We start from the raw sequence: 16276 nt of genomic DNA, 5'->3' as shown, positions 1-16276 counted from the left end.
AATCCTTCCCTGTACCACATCACCCAGGTCGCCTTGGTTAAAACACGACAGTAAACGCTTATGGAACTGAAACGGGTCCAAGGCCAGAGGATGCTCCGGGCTCGTGGTCGGCAAACTGCGGCTCGGCTCGCGAGCCACATGCCGCTCTTTGGCCCCTTGCGTTTTTAGCAGAGGCCGGCTTAGAAGCGCCCTGATTAAGTTAATAACAGTGTACCTACCTATAGAGTTTACGTTTAAAAAAAATGTGGCTCTCCAAAGCAATTTCAGTCGCCGTCCTGTGGACGTTTGGCTCTGTGGACTAGTGAGCTTGCCGACCGCCACGGAGTCTGGTTCGCACAGGGACGTCGGGCCCAGCCCGCCGGCGGCGGCCCGGGAAGGGGTGATGGGCTCACTCCCTCTGGGCGATTGGCTTCCTCTCCCCGGGTCACTCCCCTGGCCGATCACGATCACAGGGTGCCCGCCTCGGACCCCGCACACCCGCCGGAGGCTATGCGCGCCCCACAGCGGCCTGGAAGTCACCGCGGCTGCTATACCCGCTTCGACCGCCGGAGGGCGCGTCTCCCGGTTCCCGAACACAACACTCGGCGTTCAGACCCGGCGAACGGGGATGACGCATTCAGACCCTCCGAGGCCGCCGTATCCGGACCGTAAACAGGAAGTGGAGCTCTGCCGGGGCCCGGGCGCTCGGGAGAAGGGAACCACCGGTTTGGCAGAGAAGAGACGCCTCCGGCCGCCGCTGCGGGCCTGCGCTTCGGGGGCCGCGCCTCGTCCCCGCTGTGGTGCCTCCCTCGTCCGTCCCGCTCCAGGGGAGGCGTCCACCCCGAGCCGGAGCCCGCCTTTCACCGGCGCCATGGCCGAGTACTCCTACGTCAAGTCCACCAAGCTGGTGCTCAAGGGGACCAAGGCCAAGAGGTGAGGCCGGGCTTCGGGGAGGCGGACAGACCCCCTCGCTTTCCGGGCGGGTCTCCCGGGGGCCGGGCTGCGGTCAGCCCCTCGGGCTCCCAGCCCGGGCCCGGCGCCCGGGGGGACGGGGGCGGGGACTCGGCCCACGAGGGGCGGGGATGGAGGGCGGGGCCAATGGCCGCGGGGGGGCGGGGACTCGGCCCGTGAGGGGCGGGGACGGAGGGCGGGGCCAATGGCCGCGGAGGGGGCGGGGACGCTGGGCGGGGCCAATGGCCGCGGAGGGGGCGGGGACGCTGGGCGGGGCCAATGGCCGCGGAGGGGGCGGGGACGGAGGGCGGAGCCGCGCTTGCCCCCCTGTCCTCACCCCTGCTCCTCCCGCGGCGGTCTGAGTGCTCAGGTCTAGCCTCCTATATTGGGATCCTTATTTTCACCGTTGTCTCCCTCCACCCTAAAAAAAACTCTTGGTGAATTTTCAACGCAATAGGCAGCGGTGGGTGCTGACTGGGATATGGGCTCGGATAGGAACTCCACCAGTGACCAGATCGTCCCGCGACCGTCCCGATTTTTAACAATGTGTCCCGCGACGTTTTAAAAAGTCTAAATCGGGACGGGACACATTGTTAAAAATCGGGATGGTCCCACCAAAAGCGGGACGACCATCATAACTACTGAGCAGAGTTAACACATATATAGCACTTTTTATGTGCCAAGGACTTTTTTAAAATATATTTTATTGGTTTTTTTAAGAGAGGAAGAGAGAGGGATAGAGAGCTAGAAACATCGATGAGAGAGATACATTGACCAGCTGCCTCCTGCACACACCCTACTTGGGGGGATGTGCCTGCAACCAAGATACATGCCCTGGACCGGAATCGAACCCGGGACCTTTCAGTCGGCAGACCGACACTCTATCCATTGAGCCAAACTGGTTTCAGCGCATATTAACTTTTATAAGTAGCCCCTAGGTTTTTTAAATTATTGCAGTATAACTACCCTGTTTACCTGAAAATAAGACAGTGTCTTATATTAAGTTTTGCTCCCAAAGATGCTCTAGGTCTTATTTTCAGGGGATGTCTTATTTTTCCATGAAGAAGAATATGGTACACATTTATTGTTAAATGAAAATAAAGGAAATTTATTACCTGTATACCATACGGTAGTATGGAAGTTGTCAACACAAACCAGACAAACTGTGAATCCTACAGTATCAAGAATTTACTCATTCAATGACAATCATGTCATCATCTTGAACATCATTATAACAATCCAATTCCTGAATTTCCTGGTGAATTTCTTGTGACTCCATTTCTTTCAGAATCAGTGGACCAAATCTCTCATGTTTAGCAATAGCATTCTGAGACAGAGCCTAGGGGGGGGGCCTTATTTTCGGGGGTATGCCTTATATTTCACTCAGAAGGAAACCTGTAAGTAGGTCTTATTTTCGGAGGATGTCTTATTTTTGGGGAAACACGGTACATACCATAAAATTCAATATTTTAACGTACAGTTCAGTGGGTTTTTTTTAGTATAGTCACAAGGTACACCACTATCTAGTTGTTACACATTTTCAGCACCTTAAAAGGAAGCCCTTACCCATTAAGCATAAATTCCTCCCATTCTCCTCTCCCTGTCCCTGATCTGCTTTCTGCCTCTAAGGATTGGCATGTTCTGAATATTTCACATAAATGTCATCATGTGTTATGCAGCCTTTTGTATCTGGCTTCTTTTACTTAGCAAAACTTTCTCAAGGTTCATCTGTGTTGTAGCATGTATCAGTATTCATTCCTTTTATAGCTGAATAATATTCCATTGTGAATGTAGTATCTACAAATACGACACATTTTGTTTATCCATTCAACAGTTGATAGATATTTGGGGTTTTTTACTTTGGGGCTTTTATGAATAATAGTGCTGTAAATATTGGGTCGGCAAGTAAGTAATTGCGGATTTTTTAAAGAAAATCAAAAAATTTTTTCATGGAACTAAATAACTTTATTCTGTAATGTATTGCCCATTTTGATCAATGACCTTTTGCCATCTTTCAGGCAGCATCATAATCCCACGTTCAAAAAACTTCTGGTTTTTATTAGCAAAAAACTGAATCAGGTACGATTTGACATCATCATCATTATTGAAATTTTTACCATTCAAGGAGTTTTGTAAAGATCGAAATAAAAAGTAATCAGATGGTGCAAGGTCAGGACTATATGGTGGATGTGGCAAAATATCCCAACCAAGCTCCATTAATTTTTGCCGAGTGACCAAAGATGTGTGTGGCCTTGCATTGTCATGATGGAATACAACACCTTTTCGATTTGCCAATTCGGGCCGCTTTTCTTCAACTGCATTGTTTAATTTCATTAGTTGTTCAATGTAGACATCAGAATTGATCGTTCTGTTGGGTGGTAAGAGTTCAAAGTAGACAATTCCTTTGTAATCCCACCAAACTGATAACAAAACCTTCTTTTGATGAATATCAGCTTTTGATGTTGTTTGAGTTGGTTCACCTGGCCTGCTCCACGATCTTTTCCGCTTGATATTGTTGTAAACAACCCATTTTTCATCGCCAGTTACCAGTCGTTTTAAAAATGGATCATTTTCATTACGTTTCTTTAGCAAATCGCAGCTGCTAATGCGTTGCGTTAACTGTGATTCTTTCAGTTCGTGAGGAACCCATGTATCGAGTTTTTGAACATAGCCAAGTTGTTTTAAGTGATTTTCAATGCATGTATGTGATACATGAAGCTTCTCTGCAATCTCACGTGTTGTACTGTGACAGTCCGAATTGATTATTGCTTTGATTAGGGCGTCATCAACTTCAACTGGACAACCAGAGCGTTTTTCATCTTTGAGTGAAAAATCACCAGAACGAAATTTGGCAAACCAATTTTGACACTGCCGTTCTTTTAAGGCTTCGTCACCATAAACAGCACATAACTTTTTATGAGCTTGCGATGCGTTTTTCCCTTTGTGGAAATAAAAAATCAAAATATGACGAAAATGTTCCTTTTGATTTTCCATTTTTCAACGAACGCCAAACGAAAACTACAAAACAGATCAAAAAACTTTTTTTACTGATTAACAGCTGAATAGCCAACTATCAAATAACAAAATGTGTTTTACATTTTTACTACGTCTGCAAACCTAAAAATTCAACTGAAGCCATATATGTGTGAAACCCGCAATTACTTACTTGCCGACCCAATATTTTTTACAATGAAAATGAGAACAGAACAACCAAAATCTGTGGGATATAGGGAATGCAGTTCTAAGAGGGAAATTCATAGCATTGCATGCCTATCTCAAGCAATAAGAAAAGTATTATACAAACTGGATCACTAACTCTGCATGATGTTGCAGAAGTGAAGGGAACCAGGTTTGCTAAAGTAATTGTGGTGATAGAAATGTATTAGCCTCAGAAGCTACTGAGGTGGTTCATTCTATCCTAGTGCAGTGTAAAAACAGAAAAAGAAAGAAACAAGAAAAAGTCCCAATAAACAATCTAACTTTACACTAAGGAAACTTGAAAAGGAACAAAGCCCAGAGTGAGAAGAAGGAAATAATAAAGATCAGAGTAGACGTAAATATTCTTATACAGTTAGGAACATACTAGAGGCCCAGTGCACAAAATTCATGCAGGGCAGGGGGGATAAGAGCCATGTCTATGTAAATTAATAATTTATAAACCACTGTACAGCTCTAAAGATTCTTCTGAGATTCCACATTGTGATATTTTAAGTGCAAATCATTATGCCTAAACTCATCTATACAAATTATCTCCTGTAGTAAGAAGAAAAAAAACAAAGAGAAGAAGAGAAAAAGAGAAGATGATGAAGAAACCCAACTTGATATTGTTGGTAAGTTTTCTATATTCTGAGAAAAGTTAGCACTGGTTGGGACCCCTTTAAAAATATCTTCCTAATTAGACAGTAAAAAGAAAGTAGGAGAAGTTTATGACCTATTCATTACACTTCTTTTTCAAGATTGTTTTGATTATTCTAGATCCTTTAGATTTACATATAAATTTTATAGTCAGTTTATCACTTTCTACAGGTAAGCCTGTTGGATTTTTGGGAGAATTGTATTGAATATGGATCATTTGGGGAGACTCAACATCTTAACAACATTGACTCTCAATAATATGCAGTTTTAGTGTAGCAGTCTTCCATGTCTTTTTTTATATTCTTAAATATTTCATAACTTAATACTTTTATAAATAGAAGTTTAAATTTCTATTTTTCAATTGTATATAGATATGTAATTGATTCCTAAGTATTGAGCTTGTAGTCTGAGACATTACTAAATTAATGGATTGTATCATTGTTGATAACCTGGTTTCGATGTTGTGCTATCAGTAGCATGGTTATACAAGAGGTTACCATTGGGAGAAAGTGAGTAAAGGGTATATGAGATTTCTCTCTCTTAATTTCTGAGAACTGCAAAATAATGTTTTTAGAAAGTAAGTTATGACAATAACAGTAAGAACCTTGTGTCAGATCTAAAAAACAAATCTTAAATATTGATTTTATTTTTTTAGGAATCTGGTGGACAGTAACAAACTTTGGTGAAATTTCAGGAACCATAGCTATTGAAATGGATAAAGGAACCTACATACATGCACTTGACAATGGTCTTTTTACACTGGGAGCTCCACATAAAGAAGGTTTGTGTCTGATAGAAGTGATTAAAAGGAAAGGCTGCTTAAAGCATACATTTTATTGCATTTGTTCACTCTGGCCAGCATCTAACTTAGGGGTGTCGAACTCAATCAGAGAAGGGGCCAAAATCTAAAATCCAGCCTAAATCGCGGGCCGAATGGTTTACTGAACAGTCATAAACTGTCATTGTGATGGAAACGCAGCGGACTGCAGTGATGACAGCGCTGTGCGGGCCACATTGCAAGGCCTGGCGGGACGGATTTGGCCTGCGGGCCTTGTGTTTGACACATGTGATCTAACTAATCCCAAGTATATTCCAAAGGAATGAATCTATTGCATTTGACTTTTCCACTTGTTTCTTTCCTCAAGATTTATCTCTTATTGGCAACTCCTTCTTTCTAATATAAAAATTAGAAAACATTTTGTATAATTCCAGAACCACTGAGCCATGCTAGCCAGGCTACATTTAATTTTAGAAGAAGGCTACATTTTTTAAAAAGTGGAGACTATCTTTACATGTATATGTATAACAAATGTCAAATTTATTTCAAAATGTTTTTTCTCCTGTAGTGGATGAAGGCCCTAGTCCCCCGGAGCAGTTTACAGCTGTCAAATTGTCTGATTCCAGGTAAGTTTGAGTTGAACTATAATTAATAATCTTTTATTTTTTTAATTTTATTAAATTTTTTAATATATAGCTAACGTAAGCCCACAGAGTAATTTTCACTTTCAAAAGCAAAACAGTATTTTTGGAAAGTGTATTTTGTGTTATTTAATAAAATATAACGTTATTTATATATCCAGTTAATATGTAGGTATTATTAAATTACGTTTTCACCCTCACCGGTCTGGCTCAGTGGCTAGAGCGTCAGCCTACAGACTGAAGGGTCCTAGGTTCGATTCCGGTCAAGGGCATGCACATCTCCAGTAGGGGGTGTACAAGAGGCAGCTGATTGATGTTTTTCTCTCATTGATGTTTCTAACTCTTTATCCTTCTCCCTTCCTCTCTGTAAAAAATCAATAAAATCTATTTTTTAATTACATTTTCAATAACTCCGTCTTTAAAGAGAAAAGCCCCAGATAAAAGCATACATTATAATATCCTAGCAATATATAATACTATGCTGGGAAAAATGAATTTGTTATAGACCAAGTAAGATGTAGATAAGAAAAATCCTTTGACGAAAACAGACCTAAAACTGTCTGCTATTGCTATGATATTTAAACTCACTGGTTAGCAGTCAACAGACAAGTAGGAAGGTAGAAGAAAGGAATATTGTTGAAACCAGCAGAGAATGTTACATAGTCATAAAGACCAAAAAGACAAGCTGACCTTTTTTCCCCTCGAAATGCAAAAGTACAGAATGATGCTTTGTGTAGTAGAACAACTAAATTTCATATTCTAGTAATTGGCTACATGAAGACAATAATGACTTGTGTTCTATTATCATTAACCTGTATGTGTGTATAAAGTCAGTCCTCTGGCATCACAGGAGATTGGTAAGCTAAAAACATAGAAATCCTATTTTTCTTTATAAAAAAAAAAAAAAACAATATTAAGATGATTATTTCTATACTTTCGTTGAATGGCCAACAAGTACACCGGACTTTTAAAGAAAAATCAATAAACACAAACTTCTTTATATATTTTAAGAATAGCCGAAACCGGTTTGGCTCAGTGGTAGAGCATCCGTCTGCGGACTGAAAGGTCCCAGGTTTGATTCCAGTCAAGGGCATGTACATTGGTTGCAGGCACATCCCTGGTAAGGGGTGTGCAAGAGGCAGCTGATCGACTCTATCTCTCTCCCTTCCTCTCTGTAAAAAATCAATAAAATATGTATTTAAAAAAAAAAAAAGAATAAAGAATTTAGAAAATACTTGCTATATAGTATAGAAGCCATAATGCTTGTAATAAAAGTAGAATATGACATTGTATGTACAGAACTACACTTTCCTATTTGGTAGTCTCTAGTCATTTGTGACTTTTGAATATTTGAATTATAGTCTGAATTTTTATGTACATACACATTATCTTTATGTTCCATATTTAATTTTCTTCCTCTCAGTTTCTAACATCTATCTTGTTTATTAATCTGAAGAATTGCCCTAAAATCTGGCTATGGAAAATACCTTGGCATAAATTCAGATGGTCTTGTTGTTGGGCGTTCAGATGCGATTGGACCAAGAGAACAGTGGGAGCCAGTCTTTCAAGATGTAAGTGCTGTTAATGTTTATAGAAAGCTTCTTGTCAATGTAGGGAATCTCTTTTAAAGATACATCAACAATTTTATGCACAGAAAATAACCAGCAGCACTATTTATAATAGAAAAAATAAACTCTAAAACATCTATAATAGAACATGATATATCCATTAAAGTAGTATATATAGAATTACACTATCCAAAATGGTAGCCACTAGCCACATGTTTCCATAATGATAAATTAGCCAAGCACCTCCCCAAAAAGAGATAATTACTTAGACTCGTTCCTTCTTGCCTGAATTAAAAACCTCTGGATCACTAACTTTCTAACTTTTTCACTCCGATCCACTAAGAAAGACATTTTTCCATTGCACATTGCAGCCTAGTACACACGTGTATAACTGAAACAAGAGTTGTACTTGGCAGTACTTATTTATCTACATGCTTGCACTCTGATCTTTTCTATCTCTGTTTCTATCTCTTTTTGTTTTTTCCTCAGTACTGGTCAGGACCCACTAAATTCATTTCATGAACTAATGGGTTACAGCCCCTTGTAGGTAGAAGGTCCTACCAATATACTGAGATGCTCATAATAAAAATTATATCAACAGAAAAGGCTGTTATATCAGGTCAGGATGATAAGTCATATACTAATGCTCATACAAAACTTAAGGGGCATTCATCTCACTTTATTTGGGGGAAAGACATAATGTTTTTAACTTTTAAATTAAAGAGAGACTTAAAAGTCCCTGTAACAAGTAAAACTGGATTGCAGAAAGTAACAAAGATAAGCAGTACAGGTTTAAATCACCTGGGAATATACAGCCATATCTAAGCTCACCCAGGGTCATCCGGATGTCAGAAAACCTGGCCCTTGCCCAGCTGGCATGGCTTCGTGGTTGAGTGTTGACCTATGAACTAAGATAGGGGTGTCGAACTCAATCAGAGAAGGGGCCAAAATCTAAAATCCAGCCTAAATCACGGGCCGAATGGTTTACTGAACAGTCATAAACTGTCATTGTGATGGAAACGCAGCGGAGTGCAGTGCTGACAGCGCGGTGTGGGCCACATTGCAAGGCCTGGCGGGACGGATTTGGCCCGCAGGCCTTGTGTTTGACACATGTGAACTAAGAGGTCACGGTTCAATTCCCAATCAGGGCACATGCTCAGGTTTAGGACTCAGTCACCAGTGTGGGGTGTGCAGGAGGCAGGCAATCAATAACTCTCATAATTGATGTTTCCATCTCTCCATTCATCTCTGAAATCAATAAAAATATATTTAAAAAGAAAAACCAGCCGAGACCGGTTTGGCTCAATGGATAGATCGTCGGCTTGAGGACTGAAAGGTCCCGGGTTCGATTCCGGTCAAGGGCATGTACATTGGTTATGGGCACATCCCCAGTAGGGGGTGTGCAGGAGGCAGCTGATCGATGATTCTCTCTCATCGATGTTTCTAACTCTCTATCCCTCTCTCTTCCTCTCTGTAAAAAATCAATAAAATATATATTTAAAAAGAAAAACCAACCCTTCCCATCTTGAGTAAAAAATTAGATTCATGTTATTAGCACTTTCATAACTGGATATGATATAAGGCTATTAATACATTTTTGTAATTATGTTTGTGAATATTTTGTTTGATTTTTAAGGTATTAATTTTTCTAAAAGAATCAACTATATACAACTTGTGATTAAACTTTATATAAGGAAATTTAATCAAATTTATAATCTTGGTTCAGATACACAAGAAAATAAGTTATTAAAGTTTTATCAGAATCAGATGATACATTGAGAAATAAACAACTAAAAAGAATATAAATATTTCTTTCCATGCACAAAAGTCTCCCAGACGTTGATTCTTAAAGTTCTGAACAGTAAACTCAAAGGCCCCAAAAGCTAGCTCTTGTATGATATAGTCTTAGGGAGAAAATTTATACTTAAAGCACAACTGTTTGAGTAAACTGTTATTATAATTTTTATTATGTTATAAGCTATTTTTTTCAAACTCAACTAAATTAATAATATCCTCAATAGATCTTGTAGACCAAAGGAAATAATTCTATTTCATCTAGTTAGAATTTAGTCTTACTAATAGAATACACTAGAAATATTTATTGTGGTTACCTTTAAATAATTAGATTATAGGTGGTTTTAGTTTTCTTCCAGGTATTTTCCAAATTCTTTTTCCTGACTCCTTTTGCAGATATTCTTAAAACTATTTTTTTATTGTTATTTTATTTAGGGGAAAATGGCTTTATTGGCCTCAAATAGCTGCTTTATCAGATGCAATGAAGCAGGCGATATAGAAGCAAAAAATAAAACAGCAGGAGAAGAAGAAATGATAAAGGTAATCATGACATTTTTCTATAGAATGTCACATATGATATGACTACATCTCTTTAAAGTGTTGAAAAGTCATTCATTCTCACTTGAAAGACTTATTGCTTTTTATACTGTGCTCCAAATAAGCTTTGTTTTCGTTATAAACTCCACAACTGGTGGTGTGTTTGCACATTGTGGAAGAGAAATTACTGAGTGAGCTCCCTTGCTATTATCTCCATGTATTAGTATCTTTTTCTGAGTACTTGCACGTTTTTAGCCCTATCTTTCTTCTTATCTGCTTTTTTTTTAATCCTCATCCAAGGATACACTTATTGATTTAAAATAGAGAGAGAACATTGATTGGTTGCCTCCTCTATAAGCCACACTGGGGATCAAACCGACAACCTAGGTATGTGCCCTGATGGGACATCAAACCCAAAACGTTCTTGGTGCATCAGATGATGTTCCAGCTAACTAAGCCAGCTAGGTGGGCTAAAACTTAATATTTTAAATAAATAAATATGAGCACATAATTCCAAAATTTTCAAATACAAGCATATAGAAACGTCTCCCATCCTTCTACAGCAAGCATGTCAAACTCGCAGCCTGCAGGCCACATGCCTCATTTGTTTGGCCTGTATTAGGCTTTGAGTGTGACATGCTTATTCTACAACCTTCTAGAGTTTCTGAATAAATATATAACTTTTGGTACTTTTCTACTTTTTTACACTAAAGTTAGCCGCCTTTATACACTCTTTTAGACACTGATTTTTTTTTTTTTTTCTCTCTCTTAACATTGTATTTTGGAGCTTTGCCTTATCATTACATTGAAAGTTTTCCCTCTCCTTTTTGTTTTTCTTCTTTCTCTCTCTTTTTTTTTTAACATCTACCTAATGTTCTATTTTAGGGTATACCATAGTTTAATCAGTGGTGTATAAATGGAAATTAGGTTATTTTCAGTATTTTGCTGTTATAAGGAGTGCTGCAGCATGTAACTTTGAGTGTGCATCCTTCTGTGGGTGTGAGAGCATATCCAAGGGTGAGTTCCCAGAAGCATAGTTACAGGGTCAAGGGCTATAAACCTTAGCCCTTGTTTACATATTGCCAAGTACCCTCTATAGGGGTTGTACTAAGCTACACTTCCACCATCATGTTGGAGAAGGTGGTAACTAGGCTGTTTGAGTTGTCTAATACTTGAGCATCCGTGTTGCTAGTATAAAATATGAAAGTCTTAACAGAGTTTTTCAGAGCTCTTGTCCTTCAATTCTGGATCTTTTGATGAATACGTAAAAGTCTTTGCATGCATCTATCAAGTATCTGTACATGCTTTGTGTTGAATTCCATATATTTGATTTTACTTTTTAAATGTTCTTGGCTTTCATAACACTCAGTTTTAGTCATTTAGTATTTTTCTTTTTACTGTAAAAATATCACTTACCTTTTAAAACAAGAATAATACCAGTAACTCTTCACGTCATTATTTGGAGTTGATTGGTGGAGAAAGAAATACCACTCTACACAGCACAAAAGTTTAGAAATCTCAGAATATTTTCCAAAGTTTTATCAAAAGGTATTTTCTCCACCAAAGTCTCAAGTAATTTTCATCTAAAACTTAGATCTTAATTGCTGTATCTATCTCTGTTCATTTATGGCAATGAATAGTAAATGTCAGTGAAAACTTAAGAGGATATAAGAAATATTTAAAAGGGATAGATTCCAGTTAGATAAAAACAAATTGTGTTAAGTTAAAAGTTTGAATATATTTGGTAATAGCTTATGCAGAGTAAAATATTATCGTAAGCTTTCAATGTTATGAAATAAACACTACCTGCTAGGGGTAATTTGGCCCTCCTGTGTTGACTTTGAGGCCAAAATTAAATTACTGCCTAATTGTTTAGCAAAATCTGATCTGCAAATGTTTTCCAAATGATTTCTCTTTAGTGTTTCTGATGCAAGAGAAACATATAATAGCAATGATTTATATAAATTCTATATGAAAATAACAATATCTAGAACTGCCATTTTCTGAACCTAATTGCTAAGTTAATGGTTTCCTTCTTTTGCATAAGAAATCACCTAGACTGTTCTTGTGTGCTAAGTGAAGAGGGAAAGGGGGAAGATGAATGTGTAACTTACTGGGTTCTCATTTCCAATGTCCAGATTAGATCCTGTGCTGAAAGAGAAACCAAGAAAAAAGATGACATCCCAGAGGAAGATAAAGGAAATGTTAAACAGTGTGAAATCAATTATGTGTACGTAGTCTTTTCCTTTTAGACCTACAGATCTGACCGCGAAGTGCTTCTCAAGGTGCCTGAAATAAAATGCCTGAAGGACAGGGAGAGGCAGCATAATGTAAACTCGAGAACAAAGCACTGAGCTCAGTGCTTTTCCTCCTCACAGTCCTTCAGCTTTCCTAATTCTCCTGCTAGCTTCCAAAGCTCAGTCACCTGGCCGCGTGTGTCCTCCCAGTTAGTTAGCAGAACAGCTGTTCCGTGTCAGTACAGAATGGCAGCCCTACGTTGTTCCATGGCCAGGATGTGGACTCCAGCCTGCATCCCATGGCAAAGGTGAGGCTGTGGAGAGCTGCCACACAGCTGCCTTCCTGCCGGTGGGCACTAACTAAGAGCACCCATTTTTGAAAAGTTGCATGTTGTTATAGAAATAGAATTAGGTTTTTTTAATAAATGAAAACTTAAAAATATTTGTAAGTGCATCAGTAGTCAGGTATAATCAAAATTTGAGATATTTTTTTCAAGAGAGATATTTTCTTAACAGAAAGAAATTTCAGAGCTTCCAAGACCAGAAACTTAAAATAAGTAAAGAAGACAGTAAAATTCTTAAGAAGGCCCGGAAAGATGGATTTTTGCATGAAACACTTCTGGACAGGTAGGTCTATTTTTACTTATTTTCACTATGATTGAGTACCCAGTAGAAGTGGTGAAATACAATATAAAACCCAGTGTTCTTTTTCTTTTTTTCAATCCTCACTCAAGGATATTTTTTTCATTGATTTTTAGAGAGTGGGAAGGAGAGGGAAAGACAGAAAAATCAGTGTGAGAAACACGTCGATTGGTTGCCTCTCGCGTGAGCCCTGACCAGGGCCTCTGCAGCTGAAGCATGTGCCCTTGACCGGAATCAAACCCAGGACCCTTCGTGCCCCTGGCTGCTACTCTGTCCACTGAATCAATCTGGTTAGGGCCCAGTGTTCTTTCTTTTTAATTATTTGTAATTTTCAAATATTTATCTTTATTTCTAATTTGTGAACATGGTAATATTATCCAAAAAGGACATTGTAAGTCTGGGAAAAGACCACCAAGAAAAACTGTCTAAATATAGTCAGATTCCGAGTACTTATATATTTTGTTGTAAGAAATTCAGATCTCACCGAAATTACATCATACATTCATTTATTTATTTATTTTTACTTTCACTACAACATAAATTTATTTACATCTTTTTATAACTGTTAGAAGCAGGCTAAAAAGAAGTCATCTGACTCATTTCAAAATTCAGTTCTATTAAGAGTTGCACGGGTTCCTAAAAATGAGATAAATATAGGTCAGTTTAAAAATTACTAATTATAAAAATTAAATAAATGAAATTGAAGCACTATTATCAAGTCGAATTCAGAAGTGTGCAGGATATTTATCATAGCACATTATTGATATTTATTACTGTTCCTATTTAGTTAAATAATACTCTGGATTTACAACATTAAAAACTGAATAGAGAGGTTAAACTTAAAGCTTAACAACTAAAAGCAAAGAAGTGCCAGATTAAAGAAGAATTTGCTAATATGCCATTCACTCAAGTGCTATGTTTCAAAATTAGTCTTAAGACATTTCTTCATATTACTTAATAAAAACCGTGTATTTCCTGCTAACTAGTTGATTGAATTATTACCTGAAGTCATTAAATGATGAAAGAATTTTTCCCAGGTAAGAAAATTAACATCTAGTTTCTAGTTCTAAGAAATTAAGAACGAGGTATAAAAAGTCAGGTTATAGACTCAGAAGAAATAAAATAAGGTTTATAGTCTATGTCCTGTAGCTTTTATCTCTTAACAAAAGCACAACATTGTTAAACAGAAGTTTGGGCATGCTTAAATTCAGAGGTAATTAAAATTGCTCATGTGGGCTGAAAAAGCCCTTAGGCACATTTGTTAAAGATGAGGAAAAGACTCATAAGAAATAAGAATAGAATCCATTTAGTATGAAACACTAAGGCCCACTGGACAAATTCGTGCACCAGTGGGATCCCTCAGCTTGGCCAGTGGGATTGGGCCAAAACCGGTTCTTCAAAATCCTCCCAGGGGTCCCCCTTACCTCAAGTGCACAATCAGGGCTGGGGAGGGACCATGGGAGGGCTCCAGGGTATGTCTGGCCTGTCTTGCTCAATCCCGATTGGCTGGACCCCAGCAGCAAGATAACCTACAGTTCAGAGCATCTTCCCCCTGGTGGTCAACGCACATCATAGCAACTGGGCGACCGGTCAACTGCCCCCTGGTGGTCAGTGCACGTCATAGCCAGCGGTTGAGCGACCTTAGCATATCAGCATGTTACACACTTTGATTGGTTGAACTGACACTTCGATTTTGTGAACGGCCCACCAGATGACCGTACATTTAGCATATTAGGTTTTTATTATACAGGATAGGATAAAATTGAAAAGTAAAGTTTTAATTAAAATATCTTAATGTAAAAGGTGTGGTAATATAATAACCAAAATTGAGAACACAGTTTCTAACCATGGGTTTATATTTAGTAGCAGTTGACTGTATATGGAATGTTTTACATAGATTAATTTTAATTATTTGTCTTTTTAAACAGGAGAGCCAAATTGAAAGCTGATAGATACTGCAAATGACAAGGATTTTTGTCTCTGTCTTTTGTTTGTTTGGCTTTTTTTTTTTCTGAATAAAATTAAAGGAAGTGTTTTTATAGAGTTCTTGGGTTGTTGTGAAATTATTGCTAAACTAGTAGCAACTTGAACCACGGCTAACCGAGTTCAGCTGAGCTTCTCCATGGATGTACTTTTTAGTTCAGGGTTTCACATGGAAATGAAACTTGGAGTACACTCTAAAGTGCCACAGAATTCTTTTCTTTTCTGAATTTCCTGTCATAAAGCAATCGTGCTGCTCTGTGAAACTGATGTTTCGTGTGCAGCTCATGGGACCCATCTTACTGCTTTACACTATTGCTTACCCTACATGACCTGATGCAACGCATGCTACCAGGAACTGCCAGGGCTGACCAGCTGACCTGGAGCCACAAGTGAATGGTTATTCTGACACATGTTTCTGTGAAAGAGAGGGCTAAGGGACTGCTTGGCTTGAGAAACCAAACAGCCCCGTTCACTGGCTTTAATTGTAACAACAGCTTGAACTAAAGTTAACAATTTGATACTATCAACAGGGAAGCATCCTTGAGAAGGCACATGCATCTGCAGTGTCCTTTAAGCAAGGACGTCTGAAGACTAAGCACAATGATTCCAGTAAACGCCTGGGTGCTCAGACTTGTTTGGAAAAATCAAGGCAGGGTTGGCTGCCTTCAGCCAACTCCTGTCCTGTGCCTTCCCACAGGGTATCTTTAAAGGGAAGTTGGAAAGTGCCAGTCCAATCAGCCAGCAAGGCTTTGATTCTGCCTCTTCAGTGTTGCCCAAGTCACACACAAGCCAAGCACATGACCGAACAAGGCGGGCTGGGCAGAGAGAAGTCGGGCAGTAGGCCACAGAATGGGATCAGGAAACTACAGAAGAGCAAGAAGGCTCAGGACAAAAGACAAAAGTAAAATTGAGGAAAGCCCCTATTTTGGACAGTTTGGCCACAGGATATCTGCAATGCTTTCCTCCTCACTTGTGAGATGGGACGGGAGCTAGCCTGTCTGAGCTTCTGAACAGTTCCAGATGTCATCTAACCCAGGCTGTGCACCGGGCCTGGGCGTCCCCAGAAATCCTGCTTCAGAAGCACTGCCGTTTCTGGGTGGATGCCCGTACATGGCCGGGATCGTGGCCTGGCCCAAGCTGCCATTGCCTGCCTGGTTCTCGGCCTTTGTATTTATGCACCAGCTGTGGTTGCAGGCCCCTTCATCAAGGTAGCTGAGCTGCCAGGATCACCCTTAGGAAGGAGCTCGTACCGTAGATTCCGGAACTGGGCATTCCCGTTCCAGTAGCTGGGCATCCCCCGGCTGTGTTCTG

The 16276-nt window shown here is 39.4% G+C and overlaps 1 protein-coding gene and 1 non-coding gene across 2 annotated transcripts; both read left to right on the top strand.

The window, feature by feature from the left end:
* The first annotated feature begins 654 nt into the window (after nucleotides 1-654).
* On the top strand, nucleotides 655-15025 carry FRG1 (FSHD region gene 1). Its single transcript, XM_036457820.2, has 9 exons — nucleotides 655-912; nucleotides 4690-4760; nucleotides 5441-5566; nucleotides 6132-6189; nucleotides 7661-7775; nucleotides 10002-10106; nucleotides 12242-12333; nucleotides 12857-12967; nucleotides 14911-15025. The coding sequence occupies exons 1-9, from the start codon at nucleotides 851-853 to the stop codon at nucleotides 14945-14947; spliced, it is 777 nt and encodes a 258-aa protein (XP_036313713.1). The 5' UTR covers nucleotides 655-850; the 3' UTR covers nucleotides 14948-15025.
* On the top strand, nucleotides 4227-4359 carry LOC118731031. Its single transcript, XR_004991733.1, has one exon. It is a non-coding gene; the product is annotated as a small nucleolar RNA SNORA66 (small nucleolar RNA).
* Nucleotides 15026-16276: the final 1251 nt, after the last annotated feature.

The sequence above is a fragment of the Pipistrellus kuhlii genome, unplaced genomic scaffold (assembly GCF_014108245.1).
Source record: "Pipistrellus kuhlii isolate mPipKuh1 unplaced genomic scaffold, mPipKuh1.p scaffold_m20_p_3, whole genome shotgun sequence".
NCBI classification, from domain to species: domain Eukaryota; kingdom Metazoa; phylum Chordata; class Mammalia; order Chiroptera; family Vespertilionidae; genus Pipistrellus; species Pipistrellus kuhlii.
Note: the sequence above shows the minus strand (reverse complement) of the source record. Positions and strands in the feature narration are given on the sequence as shown.

What these genes read in the sequence shown, in the direction of transcription:
- FRG1 (XM_036457820.2), top strand. Translation starts at nt 851, where the DNA reads ATGGCCGAGTACTCCTACGTCAAGTCCACCAAGCTGGTGCTCAAGGGG. An exon ending in GGGAGCCAGTCTTTCAAGAT is followed by an intron (nt 7,776 to 10,001) that starts GTAAGTGCTGTT and finishes TATTTTATTTAG; the next exon opens with GGGAAAATGGCTTTATTGGC. An exon ending in CAGTGTGAAATCAATTATGT is followed by an intron (nt 12,334 to 12,856) that starts GTACGTAGTCTT and finishes TTTTCTTAACAG; the next exon opens with AAAGAAATTTCAGAGCTTCC.